The sequence below is a fragment of the Propithecus coquereli genome, unplaced genomic scaffold, assembly GCF_000956105.1.
Source record: "Propithecus coquereli isolate 6110/MARCELLA unplaced genomic scaffold, Pcoq_1.0 Scaffold13, whole genome shotgun sequence".
Classification (NCBI taxonomy): domain Eukaryota; kingdom Metazoa; phylum Chordata; class Mammalia; order Primates; family Indriidae; genus Propithecus; species Propithecus coquereli.
The window spans coordinates 10,185,984-10,202,557 of NW_012137191.1; the positions used below are offsets into that span (position 1 = coordinate 10,185,984).

General features: G+C 36.9%; 1 protein-coding gene across 2 annotated transcripts in view; it reads left to right on the top strand.

Moving 5' to 3' along the window:
• Nucleotides 1–16,574, top strand: part of HAPLN1 (hyaluronan and proteoglycan link protein 1) — a 74,971-nt gene that overhangs the window by 32,064 nt on the left and 26,333 nt on the right. The window contains exon 2 of one of the 2 annotated variants that reach the window (XM_012638512.1): nt 10,926–11,051. In XM_012638512.1, coding sequence (XP_012493966.1) covers nt 10,952–11,051 — 100 coding nt within the window. In that variant the 5' untranslated portion in view covers nt 10,926–10,951. Of the gene's footprint in view, nt 1–10,886; nt 11,052–16,574 lie in introns of those variants that run through there. The other variant, XM_012638513.1, reaches the window with a different exon arrangement.

A 16,574-nucleotide genomic window follows, 5' to 3' on the forward strand; every position in this document is an offset into this window, starting at 1 on the left:
ATATACCACGTTTTATTAATCCACTCGTGTATTGATGGGCACTTGGGTTGTTTCCACATCTTTGCAATTGTGAATTGTACTGCTATAAACATTCAAGTGCAAATGTCTTTGTTATAGAATGTCTTTTTTTCCTTTGAATGGATGCCTAGTAGTGGGATTGCTGGATCACATGGTATTTCTATTTTTAGCTCTTTGAGGTATCTCCAAATTACTTTCCACAGGGGTTGTACTAATTTGCAGTTCCACCAGCAGTATAAGAGTGTTCCAATCTCTCCACATCCACACCAGCATTTGTTGTTTTGGGACTTTTTGATAAGGGCCTTCTCATTGGAGTTAAGTGATATATCATTAAAATTTTGATTTGCATTTCCTTAATGATTAAAGATGTTGAGCACTTTTTTATATGTTTGCTGGCCATTAGTCTGTCTTCTTTTGAAAAGTTTCTGTTCATGTCTTTTGCCCATTTATCGATGGGGTTGTTCGATTTTTTCTTGTTGATTTTCTTAAGTTCTATATAGATATTTGTTATCAGCCCTTTATCAGATGTGTAGAAAGCAAATATTTTCTCCCATTCTGCAGGTCTGTTCGCTCTAATGATAGTTTCCTTGGTTGCACAGAAGCTTTTTAATTTGATAGGTCCCATTTGTTTATTTTCGTTGTTACTGTGATTGCTTTGAGGGTCTTTTTCATAAATTCTTTGCCTAGGCTGATGTCTGAAAGAGTCTTTCTTACATTTTCTTCCAGAATTCTTAAGGTTTCACACCTTAGGTTTAAGTCAGCTATCCATCATGAGTTGATTTTCATGAGAGGTGAGAGGAGGGGATCTAGTTTCAATCTTCTGCGTGTGGATATCCAGTTTGACCAGCACCACTTCTTGAATAGAGATTCTTTTCCTTAATGTATATTTTTGTCTGCCTTGTTGAAGATTAGATGACAATATGAGGATGGTTTTATATCTGGGATCTCCATCCTATTCCAAAGGTTTATATCTCTGTTCTTGTGCCAGTACCATGCTGTTTTGGTTACTATAGCCTTGTAATAAAGTTTGAAGTTTGGCAGACTGATGCCTACCAATCTGTTCTTTTTGCTTAAGATTGCTTTGGCTATATGAGGTCTTCTCTAGTTCCAGAAAAAGTGTAGAATTATTTTTTCTAAACCTTCTGATTTCTTTAAAATGCTTCTGTTAAAGTTCTATTTAAATTGCAATTCACTAGGGAATAAATCATGTCTGCCTGTGTAATATTCTTAATCTAGTGCCAAATTCCTTGTAAGTATTCAAATATTATTTACTATTACTGACAATACAAATGAGTCATTTGATTTTGCACATTAAGAAACAATATTTTTATGCCTAATTTTGTTATTTAATATGTTTTGTTGATGATGCTACTGAGACTTTTGCTCATAGAATCTAGGTTGAGTGAATCTGTAAAATGATGACTTTCCTGTATAAGTGTGCTGAACAAGCATACCCTATAAAGAGTATTTATTATAATGCCCATATGTCACGGTAGCAGTTAGAGTATTAAACTACAAAGAAATTATGAATTAGCCTGAGAAGTGGCCACATTGCTAATTTATATTCTGACAGATTTGACCATCTTTTAAGAATTGTTCATGAGGTGATTTGATTTTTGATGATTTTCTTTATGAGTAATAATAGAATATGAATGTTTTCTTCTGCAGCCTATGAAAGATGCATTTTAATAGCATCACAATGTAATATTTATATTGGTTGTTGTCTAGTTTTTAATGTTCTGTGGTAAAATTATGATATTAGAGCAGAAAAAAATATGATCAGTTTCCCAGAGATAAACACAGGGAAGATAAGAGTTTTATTTTCATTTTTTTTTTGAGACAGGGTCTTTCTCTATCCCTCCAACTAGAGTGCAGTGGCATTATCATAGCTCACAGCAACCTCAAACTCCTGGGCTCAAGCGATCCTCCTTCTTCAGCCTCCCTGAGTAACTGGGACTATAGACATGCACCACCACACCCAGCTAATTTTTCTACATTTAGTAGAGACAGGGTCTCACTCTTGCTCAGGCTGGTCTCAAACTCCTGGCCTCAAGCAATCATCCTGCCTCGGCCCCCCAGAGTGCTAGGATTACAGGCATGAGCCACCACACCTGGCCTTATTTCCTGTTAATGTGACTATTGTCATCAACATGTATTGCTTAACATATATTTATCAACTTCCTCTACTAACTACTATCTAGTCCAGAAATAGACAATTAAATATGGAAGACATGTCCTTCTGAAAACCTAGAAATCTCATATAACTAAAAAAATGTTGAGTAGATAGTGAGAACACCTGCAGACAATATTTAGATAGAGCTCACAGAAACATACTAAAGCTACTGTAGCAACTTCTTACACTCCAGGGCTTGGAGACCATAAATCTTCTTGTCCATCTATTGCACTATTTTTTTCCTCCAACAGATTATGAATTATCTACTAGTTAGACCTAGAATATTGGACTATTTGAGAATAAGTCTAGAATTTCCTCTGTGTGACCTGGAAGAAGAGTCTTGCTGACTGCCAAGGTAAATGGCATAGGAAAAAAGACATTTTAAGTACCTAATGTCATAATGACTTGTTGTTTCTGTGTACACATGCCATCCCACCCCTGTGATGTGGCTACACATGCAAAAGGCACTAAGAACACACAATGACAATGAAGTTCATTTTTACTTTAGTTTACAATTTATATTCTTTCCTTCCTGGCACATGACTGGATTTTAACAACTACTTGCCCGCTAGTATTATCCCACCCATTTGAAAAGATCCCTGGTTGAAGAGGATACACTACAAAAACGGAGAGACATAGTTTACTCTCCCTACTCCTTTCATGGTAGAGAAATGAGTCAAATATATGTAAAAATAAATATATAATACTATCTTTAGTATATCTGTAAATCCCAGCTCCAACCTCAAGATGAATTGGGATAGAGAATAAAATTCCAACTCAAGGCATTGCATGCAAATAAACCTTCAATAAAAATGTTAACAACTTTTCAGAATCACTTTAGAAGAAGCTTAGGGTTTCACATAGTTTATAACCTGGGCAACCAAAGGATGCTATACGTGCTTCATTCAGTTATTCAGAAACAAGAAAATACTGTCCCTGCACTTATTACTACATATGTGTGTGTTTGTATGTATATGTATATACACTACTTTCCCCACATGCCGTAAATACTCAATAAAAGGCTGTAGACTTGAATACTATAAACACCAAATGCAATGTGTGCTTTTATTCAGATATGCTTTTTATATTTATTTGAGAAAATCAATAAACAAAACCATTGCAGAACCCATTCAAAAAGCTGGTTTTGGAGAAGTCAAATCCCTAACTCAATGATTATCTAAAGCAGTTTCTGATGAGTCAGTGAGCAGCTTGAGTGGATGCACTTTGATTAAGTGAAGCATTGCTGAGTTTGTCCTAAACACTGTCAGTGTTCTCCAGGGGCTAACACAGCACAGCCAGCCAAAAAGTAAGTAAATTGAATGGCTACTAAAACAAGCATTATTGATATCAACCCTTTAAAAATCCATGAATTTATGTGATAATGAGGGCAGCCTTAAAATGCAATATAAGTAGAATGGAAGATCTGATATCTCCAGGAAGGAAAAATTAAATGATAGCAACAACTAACATAAGACTTTGACATCTGACATCAGCTATTTCAATTGGTGGATTAAAAACTTGACCCTGAAGCAGTTGAATGACTTCTTCCCGGGTCGCACAACTAGAGGAAGAAATGAAACTAAATTCTCTCTTTCCTTCTTTTTTTTTTTTTTCTTTTTTGAGACAGAGTCTCACTGTGTCTCCCAGGCTGGAGTGCAGTAGCAGGATCATAGCTCACTGCAGCCTTCAACTTCTGGACTCAAGTGATCCTCCTTCCTCAGTCTCCTGAGTAGTTGGGAGTATAGGCTACACCTACTAATTTTTTTTCATGGGGACAGAGTTTCACTATGTTGCACAGGCTGATCTCAAACTCCTGACCTCAAGCAATCCTCTCATCTAGGCCTCCCAAAGTGCTGGGATTGAGGAGTGAGATATTGTGCCCGGTCTGCCTTTCCTTCATTACACCTATACTATATCTCCCCATCTCCCCAGGATAACCCCAACTTTCATGTTACTGTCCCTCTCATATCGTTACAAATAGTTCTGTTTACTCTGTGCCCTGGTTTAGATGATAAATAATCCTATGACCATGTCAAATATCAAATTATTTAATAAATATACAATATAGGGAAAAGAGAAGAAATGATGTTAGAATGGATGGGAAAGCTTTGGAAGTGATGAATGGGGATAGAAGCATAAAAATAAAACAAGAGAAAGGATAGAAAGATGATGGAAAATTTAGAGAGGGGGGAAACAGGATGGAAATAGGCGATTTCAAAATGTGGGGGAGGAAAAGTAAGAGAAATGCTTCATAAATTTTAAAATGCAGGTTTCATGAGGATCTGAGGTTCAACCTCCCATGTTTTATTTGCATGGCACAAATCCATGGTTCACTGAGATTTCTGAGATCTTTAATTAGGAAAGAAACCACATGTAAATTGTGGAAACATCCACAACTAAGTGGTAATAAAGTGGTCATTTTAAAATGATTTGCTCTAAACTTAAACAGATTCTACATAAGTGGCTAAGGTGGACTTAGATCTTCCTTTAGCAATAACTGCAGGCATTGAAAAGCCTAGGAAATATTAAATGGAAATGTGTGTCCTTATATTACTCAGATACGTTGGTATATATTGTTCAAATAAAGAACTAGGAAGCCCATGATGCTTTGCTCATTTCTGTTCCTGCCACTGGATCTTTTTCCTCCATACCCTGCCAAACCTTTGCAAGAAAAACTTCCTGTTAAGTTGCATAACAAATCTTGTCCTTAGAGAAGCCATGTTAAAAGGTTCTTGGATCTGATAATTGTAGTTCAGTATTCATTTTGTTGTGGCATTTTATTTCCTCAAACTTAGAGACTGTGTGCCCAATATTAGCCATTTATTATTCTTTGCTACTTCTTTATTGCCCTTCATTTTTTTTTTTTCTTCTTTTTTTAAGACCTGGTCTTGCTCTATCTCCAGTGCTAGAGTGCAGTGGCATGATCTAGCTCTGCAACCTCAAACTCCTGGGCTCAAGTGATCCTCCTGACTCAGCTACCAAGTAGCTGGGTCCATAGGTGCGCACCACCATGCCCAGCTAATTTTTCAATTTTTATAGAGAAGAGGTCTTGCTCTTGCTCAGTCTAGTCTTGAACTCCTGGCCTCAAGTGATCCCACATCTGCCTCCTAGCTCATGCTAGGCATGAGCCACTGTGCCCAGCCTTATTTTTGAGTTACCTTTTCTTCCTCTTTATTTTTTCTCTCTTAATATTCCCTCACACCTTCTTCCTGTTTTCTCTCTATTCCTACCCACTTTCTACCCTTTGATAACGAGGCTATAAGGGCAACTGTGTTGGCTTCAGAGAGGAGCAGTGGGCCCACAGTGATGCTTTAAGGGGACAGCATTGTCAGACCTGCTGAAAGTATCCCAAGTCCAGAGCCAATCTTAGAGTTTCAAGTTTCATGCCAAGGGTAAGAAGCAATAGACTGCCCATGGCCGGATTGGAGGGTCGCCATGAGGAGAAAGTCCATGACAGGAAATCCAAGCCAGAGTATTGGGAAGGCTTTTGAAGCTGCTTCAGTAGCTTGTACTTTTGCAGAACTATGCAGTGTGATAGGGAAAAGCTCTGCTCACCTTGAAGTTTATACAGACTCACCGCTGAGGAGAGGTATTGTTGTATGGATGAATAAAGATGTTTTTTTTTTTTTTTCAATCGTGGTTTCTTTCTTGAAACTTAGGTATTTTCCAAGCCGTTCTGCATTCTGCCTCATTGTGTGCCATCTATCTTGGGGCTTAGGTAAAAATTTTAATATTAGCCTATTAACATTAGCAATTGTTCCTCTGCACATTTAACAATTCATATGCATCACTAGCATGAGTACATTAGCCATCATTTAGGCGAATAGTCTGACTGATGGACTCATACCCCTGTAATGCCAGAAGCAAAAACAGAACCAACCACCAACAACAAAATAGAGAAGAAGCCAGCATGAGGGTGCCATTTTATTTTATTTTGCTAAATAATAATATTTTAAAATCTACAATTTGAAAAGTCTAACATTTATAGGTCCATGAAATAAAGGCCATTCTATTAATAACAGCAAAAAGGTAAAAAAAAAAAAAAGTTACTTCAGAAGAAAGACCTTTTTTAAAAATTTGAATTAATTTAACCTAATGAAACACACACTTTAACGGTCTCTATTTTATTCTTTCATTTCAATTTCTAGAAACCTTTGTATTGATTTCCATAATTTCTAAGCCAAATTTCAAAAGCTAAATTGAAGCCTGGTTTATTTCATTATATCCTCAATGGAGGAAAAAAGTAATTTTTCACTCTCGTCCATATAATAACACATGCAAAGTTTTAAGTCAAGGGTCCACTCAGTCTTAGCTCGTTTAGTACTTTTAACTGTTTCTGCCTGGTCAGATTTGCCATTTGTTCTTCCTCTCAGCACTCAGGCACAGCTCTGGGTGCTGAGCATGCCGTGAGGACGGCATCCAGAGCTTAGACTCAAGCATCGCCCGAGCTAAGCCCATAACCTAGTGAGACGGATGAAGGGAGGCATTCCAGCTTGCGCGAAACCTTAAGAGCTGTAAAACTAGCTAGTAGAGAGCTGACAGCATTCCTTGGGGCACACAGGACAGCAATAATGGTGCAGTCTCTGGGGTCACATTGCCCAGACTCCCAGCTCCTCACAGTACATGCCAAGTACCTCACCACTCACTCTAACACTCCATTTCCAGAACTGTAAAATGTGTTTAACAACGTGCTTACCTCAACCGAGTTGTTCTGAGAAATAACAATTAAGTGGGTGAAGCCTCAAGAATAGTGCCTAGCATATGACAGTAGTTCAGGACATATTACTATGTAGTGTTAGCTCTCAAGGCATAGAAAATAGCATGCATGCCTTTCACTTAGTTTTATTTCCCCATTACCTGATACAGTGATTTTAACACAGTGGTGTTTAAGGAATAGCAATTGGACACTTTGGTATTAGACTGTTGGCATTAGTATATCTGCACTTTTATCAAACTATTAGAATTTTTCATTGGATGGAATATCTTGCTCCCAAATAGTGGTTCAAGTATTACCAAAGCAGAACTGTAAAATTACATTCCTATCAGCTGCAGCATCATGGCAGCAAGGCTTGGTAGGTTATGAAGAGACCATCAAGATGTGAGTTGCAGGTGAACTAAGAGAGCTAATTCAGGGGTGGCTCATAGCTGGTTGTATAAAAATCCCTCAGATTTCCTAAATTTTATCAAAAACTGAAAACATATTCAGATAACATACCTAAATATTCAGAGGAGACATGATTACAAAATGCAAATAAGCAGGGCTCAGATTCAGTCACTCACATGACCATCTACTGTGTCTGAGATGTCCTTCTCTGTGGGGGATGGACACACAGACCCCTGGCACAGCCCTTTCCCTCAAGGGCCTCAGTCTGGTATGTGGCACCTTGTGTTATACACCTCATTGCTCAGATACCGGAGATTGTGTCCCTAAAGTTTTCTTTTCTAGTTTTGTGTCTACGGTGAGATCCTTGTTGTGCTGCCAGGGTAGCAAAAATGATTTCCAATCTCTTCTGTCTGGATTGCATTAATGCCAGTGTGGGGGACTCAGAAGTGTTCACTGATATATGCCTATATTCTGTCCCCCAAGTATGTTGGACATACTTGGCTTTTTCAAAGATGCTGTGTGTTTATCTTTGTGTGTGTGTGTGTGTGTGTGTGTGTGTGTGTGTGTGTGTGTGTCTCCGTATATGTGCGGTGTGTGTGTGTGTGTGTGTATCTCCGTATATGTGCGCCCACATGTGAGCCACTGAGGCAGTGTTCATGGTAGCAGGGTGGTATTATAAATGAAGCATAGCAAATCATGTTCAAAAAAGTGCCGTCTGACTGACTTCTCATAGGTAAGTCTTGAAAAACAGTGTTTATGTTCATATATAACCTGAGTCAAAGTTTTAAGATCGTAGTAGTTTTAAGTTAAAGAGCCTGAATTTAAAAGGCAATAAAACCAATAGTTTCTCCATCAGAAAAAAAGTGCAACTCAGAGTAGGTACTGCTTTTGCTTAAAGGCAAATCCAAGCTTTGCCATTTACTAGGTGTGTGACCTTCAGCAAGATAACTATCTGGATCTGGGGAAATGGAAATATTTGTCTCACATCATTGTTATAAGGACTGCATGAGTCATTGCATGCAAAATGCTTAGCATAGAACTTGGCAAATGGTAGGACACTCAGTGAAAAGAAACTGTTGTCATTATTATTATTTATTGCCCCTCCATATACACAGACTCAAGATGTTTGCATTTTAAAATTGGGTTGTCGATCAGTTAATACCTTAGCTTATGTAATGAACCCTTAGTGGTATAGTTTTAAATACTATAGTATGGAATTAAAGGATATATATATATGTGTGTGTCAGTATGTAATATATTTTAGGTAAAAATAAATGAAAATCAAGGTGACTGCAGTCGTAGGACATACACTTTAACCTAGTGTGCGGGTACATGTATGCAACATCCTATAAATTATACTACAGATGACCACACTAGTGTGAAAATTAATCTATCAAATTCTCCACCATTTCTCATTCTGACATTGTAGGAAAGAAGGTCTCCTTTGTTTAACTGTTGAAATTTATACTTCCTTTATATTCTGTTCTCTACAGCATCTCCCGCTTCTGATTCCTGTGACAGCAGAGAGTACATTATACCTCTGGTGCTGTTTGCCTATTGTTTTATGTTTGTGTACATAATTCTCCCAATTATATTCCACACTCTAAAAGATCACCTTTATTATATTTGTTCACCCAAAACACAATACTGGGCTGAAAATAGGTGATATTTGTTAATTAGAATCCTATGGATAAAGGTCATTGACTGCAAGAAAAAAAAAAAAAAGAACATTAAAAAAAATCCTTAGAGGACCAAGCAAGTGAACATCTGAAAATAAGATTAGTAAATCGGGTAGAATTTTGAAGGTAACACTCCTGGTTTCCTGAACAAGCAAGTTTCACAATTTGCTTGCTGATCAACAATCTCCTTTCTGTGACAAAATAAAGAAAAAGGAAAGATTTAAAGCAAACATGAGGCTGGGCATGGTGGCTCACGCCTGTAATCCTAGCACTCTGGGAGGCCGAGGTGGGTGGATTGCTCAACGTCAGGAGTTCGAGACCAGCCTGAGCAAGAGCGAGACCCCGTCTCTACTAAAAATAGAAAGAAATTATCTGGACAACTAAAAATATATATAGAGAAAAAATTATCCAGGCATGGTGGCGCATGCCTGTAGTCCCAGCTACTCGGGAGGCTGAGGCAGGAGGATCGCTTGAGCCCAGGAGTTTGAGGTTGCTGTGAGCTAGGCTGATGCCACAGCACTCTAGCCTGGGCAACAGAGTGAGACTCTGTCTCAAAAAAAAAAAAAGAAAAAAAAAGCAAACATGAAACACTGAAGCCACTGGCATCACAGCAATGCAGATTTTTAGAGGGGGAAAATTCAGAGAGAAGTTTCAGTCCCAGAAGAGACTTGGGGAACTTCTATGAGTAAGTGCATTAGGCTCTGGAGTAGAGTCTGGCCTGCAAGGACCTCCAGGAACAGACTCCGAGCTCTTTAATAAGTGTTCCAGGGAGACAGGCTTTCCTGGAAAAAACAAATTAGTGTGAGAAGCCAGTACTGTGCAATTTCAGTTTTAAAAATAGCCAGTATTGTTAAGGCTGCTGTGTGCATGAGAGAAAAAGAAAGTCCTTGTTAATATCTGCTTCAGCTTCTACGTTAAAACAGAGGAGCTACACTGAAATTCTTGCCAGGCAAATACTGCAAAGGTTGTAAGGTTCGTATCACTTAGAATTACTTTTGGACATTCCAATGACAAACTTCTGTGGGGGAGGGAGGTCGTGTTCTCTTTTATCCAGTCGGTCTTTCTATAAAGGACAGGAAAGTGACGGTTCTGCCTCTTTCACTGAGGACCAGAGCTGCGCCTTCCTATTTCAGCTCTTCATTTGCCTAATTGACCTGTGAGGCCAGCAGGAACGTTCCCTGCAGCTGTGGCTTTGCTGACTGCAGAGACCCTACCTGGCACTCTAAGTTAGTGCGTCAGCATTTTAGGCTGAAATGAATGAAAAATCAATCAGGATGACTGCAGTGGTAGCATGCACAACTCTATCATAGTTTGTTCACGATTTTCAACTATTTACCATAGACCCAAGCAGTATTTAAGATGGTAAGTGAATTTGTAACAAATGTGCTGCTTTGCTTAAGCAGGCACTTTTTTTTGTCCTCTTTTCTATTTAAAACAATCAAATCTAACCTGCCCAACAACATGAAAAATGAATGATGATGTCAAGTTTCATACAAATATTCTTTATTTGCCCTGGTTTTAGACTCAGTTCCTAATTAGACTCAGTGATAAACATTCACATATAGATACATCACATTGCTATTTTATTAACTTATACTCCAAATTCAGAGGCTTAAAAATTTTAAGAGTCTATTTATGTTCTTGCCACATCTCTTTTTTTACTTGCTATAACTCTGTATATTAAAACTAGAGTGTTTTAAATTTCTAGATTTACAATTCTGCAAAGATAGAGTTAAACACTATTTGGACTCTGGCTACATGAGAGTAACTGGAATTGTTCAAAGCTGCCGTGTTCAGCTCTCAAAGACAGCTACAGTAACTTTCTGAGCAGACTGGGTTAAATATTTTTACAGACCCATTCTATGATGATAAGGCGGTAATAAGTTGTGCAGTGCAACACTCCAAAGGGTTCCAAATCTCACAAGCCTCTTTATATGTGATGCTCTCGCAGTGAAGAAGATTCTTTGGGCTATAAAGATGAAGAGTCTACTTCTTCTGGTGCTGATTTCAGTCTGCTGGGCTGATCATCATTCAGACAACTATACTCTGGACCATGACAGAGTTATTCACATCCAAGGTAAGGAAACATAGGTTCTCTTATGAAAGTCAAATGAATTTCAAGTTACTTAGAGTTGAGATGCTGGGTTAGTGTTTCTTGATTTCAGTTCTGCTGCACTGACTTTTTCTTTTTCTTTCTGCTAATTGGTGAACATGCTCCCTGGCTTTTGAATGCTAATGCCTTACAATAGAGTTAAGAATTGGGGACAATTAAAGTGGAATGGCTTAAGAATCTCTAACTGCTAGGAGTTCTTAAAATAGTTTTTTAGCTTTTTAGTGCAGTTGCCGTCTCCAAGTAAAATGGAGGGCATAAAGTTCATTTAAATGCAAGGAGGAGCGAAGAAATAGGAAGTAAAAGTTGTGATGTAAGGTCTTTCTGTTAGAGTAACTGTTTAATCATTAAAAGAAACAATATAAATAAAATAAAAATCAAACAAGCTTTGGTCCAGGAAAAAGTAGCTTACCCTATTACAGTCTCCTTCAGGAAAGCATTAGTTCCTATAGACCAATACGTTGCCCCAGCATATTTCTGTTCAGCTCAGCTGAATCCTAAGCCTGAGAGCTGTCGCACGATTTGAGGCTGCAGCACAATGCAGCTATTTCCTCAGTCCCAGCTTCAGATGAGGGACATCCTGTGTTAAGAAAGCTAAGAGACGTATGCAATATGAAAAAACATTTCTAAAGGAGCTATAACCTCTCCCTTGCCCTTGTATGCTGAATAATTAAAATAAGAATTACAGAACTTAACAGTTTAAACATACGATGATATTAATTTTAGATAAACTCAAGTGGGAAACCAGAGGCATAATAAGTTTGCTAAGAGACATAAAACACCAAGTTATATCTTCAAGGTCAAAAGTATAGTCTCAGAAAACTGCATTCACTGTTAGAAAGTATGACTTGTGAAGGTCAAGTGATAGTATAAATCTGCCTGGAAGTATTTTCCCGTATGTATTATGACTACCAAAATAGAATTCAGAATTTGTCTATGTCTAGCTATATTTTGACACATCTCTTTCAATTTTGTTTGCTTCCAACAGCTTTAATTTTTTTCACTGTTGAGCCATGAAAAGAAATTGTATAATCATAAATTTTTCCTCTGCAAGCTGCTGACTCAGCTGTTTCCCAAATGTATATACTAGAACCAAAGCAATTTCCCAAAGGCTCTAAGATATTTACACATAGCGGTTTCTAATGAGGAATAACATCCTTTTAACTTCTAGACACAGGATTCAATTCAGCCAAAATGGTAACACGCAGTCATTACTAATAATAGCAGTTTTAAATCCAATGTAAAATCAACCTTAGCAGTGTTTTCAAGTTATTAGTAGACAGATACCCAAGTTATATTATAAATTATGTACAAACCATTTAGTCCAAATTGCAGCCAGGTATGAAATTATTAGTATGAAATATTTTTAAAATATACTAACATTTGAAAAATTACTCCCGTCAGACTCAAGTTATCTCAGCAAGGAAAACTTCTGTTGCTCTAGCTCTCCCATACCTGTCTCCTCTGTGGAAATTTAGTGCAAAGGGATTTATGACCCAAGATATCAGAATTATCTAGGTTATCTGTGTACACTGTCCAATTTTTTTTAAATGCCTTGATAGTCCACTTTATTTTAATTGTAAATTCATATTCTTAGAAAGTGCAGGCTTGCCTTGAAGAGTTGCTAAAGAGCTTTCAAGTAATAGACTACAAGGCCTGTATTTGGCTTGAGGAAATTAAAACTGAAACATCATTTGGGAAATGGGATTATGATGTTATGTCCATAAGCCAAGATTTATTTTAAAATCATTCCAAATACTTGTTCTCATTTCTTTTTCACAATAATTTTTTTTTCTTCCTGATAGCATTCAAATTGAATTTTCAAATTCCATAGTCCTTCAAAGAAACTGCTTCCAAGTGGCCTGCCATAATCCCAGCTGTCTTTTACAATATACAAATAAACCATATAGCACAGTAGAGAACCAATAAAGCAGATTACTTACTTGCTTCATTACTTACTTGAAATATTACATATTTTCTCATGTTTAAAACTTTTATTTATCAAACATGGCCCAGAGGAATTTAAGAGAGCTAAAGCCCTCACAAAATTTTATAAGAATTTGTAGTCAGATAATTAAATTAGCAATCTCAATCTCAAATTCTTGGATTGTACTGATAAGCTGTATGAGCTTCTGTCAGTAATAGAAAATTGTTCAAAATTCATATTACCGTAAAAACACCTTATCTCTCTCCGATTTTTCATTAAATTTCTATTTTTGTTCTCTAAGTTCTTCAGGCATAAATAATAGTGGGAGAATAGTGAACCTCATCCTCAAATTCTCCTTGGCTGCCTTGCTACAGATACTCAACATTTTAATAATACATTTTTGAGTCTCATACGTAAGAATTACCTAATTATTTTTCTGAAGGCTTCCTCTCTGTTTTGTTGTGGGAAATTTTATAGAGATACAGGCACAAAAATGTTTAATCTGGATTTTAAAAAGAAGAAAAAGGCAGATGGCCAGTAAAGAAAATGGCAAGTATAGACCTCTATGCAAAAAGTTTCTAGTGAAAAGTATTTTTCTGGTGATGAAAATGAAAACTCCCCCAGCTTCCCATAGAGAAAGATATAGCTTTAGATGAAATTTCACATGTATTAATTAATTTCCTTTAATTTTGTATTGAATTAATTTGGTTGCACTAGAAAGCAAACTTTACTTGTCCACAAAGTCTACTAAAATATGCAATAAAGATATTAGCTTGCGTATCATATACTATCCTCAATATAAGGAATAATAATTTTATCAAATATTTCCACAGAAAGAGAGGCTGCTGTTAATACCATCTCTATAATAATTTCAACTAATGGGTTATATTCCTCAGGTCGTGATGTATCTAGCCAAACAACTTTTAAATCCTTTGAAACTTGAAACCATTAGGAAGAGTTTTATATGGAGTACCAGATCATACGAAAGAGCAATATTTAAAATATTTAGATCAGGTCCAAAAACTCTTCAGATAGACTTTCAAATACCAGTACAATCTCAGAGATGGTAAATATACTTTTTAAAATACAACTTTTACGAAGACATTACAGATAGCAAAGAACATTTTATGACCATTTGCCCATTAACCCATTTTCCCATAATGTAAAAAGCAAAATAGTTATATTGAACACGTAACTGCTCAGCGTTATCAAGGTCATAGAGTCAGTGCCTCCTGCCTCTGGTGTCCAAGTGCAGGTCTTCACATGACAACTTTGCGTCTTTTCCCTAATGCAAGATCTAGCTTTGATCTTGGAAAATTTACTTAATCTCTCTAAGTCTCAGTTACCCCATCTGTAAAATTTGGCCTAATTCTGTTTATTTCATAGAGCTTTGTGGGCATTAAGTGAGATAATATATGAAAATCTCTTAGTATAGCGGCTGGCACACAATAAACTCCCAATAGTTATCCTGATAGTTATTATCATTATGTTTATTAATTCCTCACTGTTATGGGAAACTGATTTTGAAACAGAAAAGGACCAAAAATACTGGTAGAAAAGTTTATGCTTTTCAAAGTACGTTTGTTAACAGAACGATATTGTTATCTCGGTTCTAATGAAGTAAACATTTTATGAGTTGCCTTCTTTGCCTTCCTTAATTTCAAAATTTAAGATTTCCTCAATAGTATTAAACATTATCTTCTCACTTTTACTTTCCTTGTAGAAACTGAAGCTTTCCAAACTTAAGTAATATTTTCCCTTAATATGCTTACTATGGAAACACAGATAAACCACTTTAAGTTTTTGAAAAGAATAGTAAGAGGAAATCTCAGAAATAAAAATTGTTCCTTTCTATTTAATAAGTAAAAAGTATTGTTAACCTTTCTCAAAAGACAAAATAATCAGATTTTTTTAAAGAATGAATTGCCAGAGGTTCATCTCTGTAAGTAGAAAAAATAATGTGTATCTAGAACTTCTGGCAGCAGTGGACACTCCTCACTCGGCCTCGTTGGTTCCTCCTCCCTAGATTTGTCCTGAACACCACATTCCTTTTTTCAAATCTGGGCTCATTTTCCACACAGCTTTAGCATTGGCTCCCTCCCTTATCAGACTGCCTGTCAACTTTGAAACTCTAACTATATAGCAGTGGCTGGCACATAGTAGGTGCTTAATATATGTTTATTGAATAAGTGAGTGAACAAATGAATGAGTATAATGAGATACTTCCAAATTACAACGATCATAATGAGCATTTCTTAAATGCTGTGACATCGCTGGCATTTACCCGCACATGATACATTGTGTGGCCTAAATGAACATTAAGTAGATGACTGTTTTCATTCTGTGATGTTGGCGTAAGCTAAATCATAGCTCACAGAACTTAAGAACTTAAAAGGACATTAGTATAGATCGTTTAGCCCAATCTCCCAATGTACAAATGAGGAAATCAAGACCCAGAGCATTAACATTGCTCATCCCAGGTTACCTGGCTGATGGGGGACAGTTCTCTTGGCTATTTCCCTCCCCTTCTTCAAATCTGGGCTCATTTTTCGCCTTTTTAATGAAGTCTTCCTGACTACTGCACTCTTCTCCCCTCTGGCACCCTAATCTCTTTCCTCCTTCTTTTCCATTTCTCTGTAACACTGGCTGTATCTCTACTTATTTTGATGTAATTATTTGTCATCCATTTCTGCCACAAGCATACACAACAGCTCCACCAGGGCAAGAATCCTTGTCTCATGCATCCAAGTCACCTAAACCAGCACTTGACACATAGTAGGTGATCAATACATGTTTATCGAATAAATCCAAAACCAAAATCCAGTTGTTTTTCCTAAACAAGTTCCGGTCTAGTCTTTCTAAATCTCAGGGAAATTTTTTTCAATTTATATAATGAGAAGAAGCAGATGAGCAAGAGAATTGTGAGTCTGGGTAGCAGATTTAGTTTGGTCGTGTGCAGGGTTCCCACGCTACACGCAGCATCTTACACTCCATGAGAAGCCACCCGAGGCAGGACGCAGCAGTCTTCCTAATGTGCGTGTGCAGCTTTGAAGAGTATTGGATTTACATTTGGTCAGTGCAATGCTATCCTGTTGCTTATGTAATAACTGCAGAGTCGGGATCTGGTGGTACAGAGTGGATCAAAAGGAGTGGGGTATATTTAATAATGTATGATCACAGACCATCTGCAGAGCCAAATTTTAATGGGAGAACTAGAGAAGTGTTACTCTAGCTTCATTTTTTTTTTCTTCCACCTAAAACTCATTGGAACTCTCTGAGTCTGTAACAAAAGTTAAATTAATTCACTTTTGTCTTTTTGAGGCAGAGTATGTTATTTGCAGCCAAAAATGAAAAATCTATAAAAACAAAGAAAAATGTCCAAAAGTATTTTCTAAATTAAATTTAGATAAATATATATATTGTTAACAATTCTACCTGGACATTAATAGCTATAAAATATTTAAAAAATTTCATCATGGAATTAAAAAAAATTAGTACACCATCAGTATTAGATGGCTAATTCTACGATTTCTAATTAGTTTACTGTAGGGCATGAAGCCAGA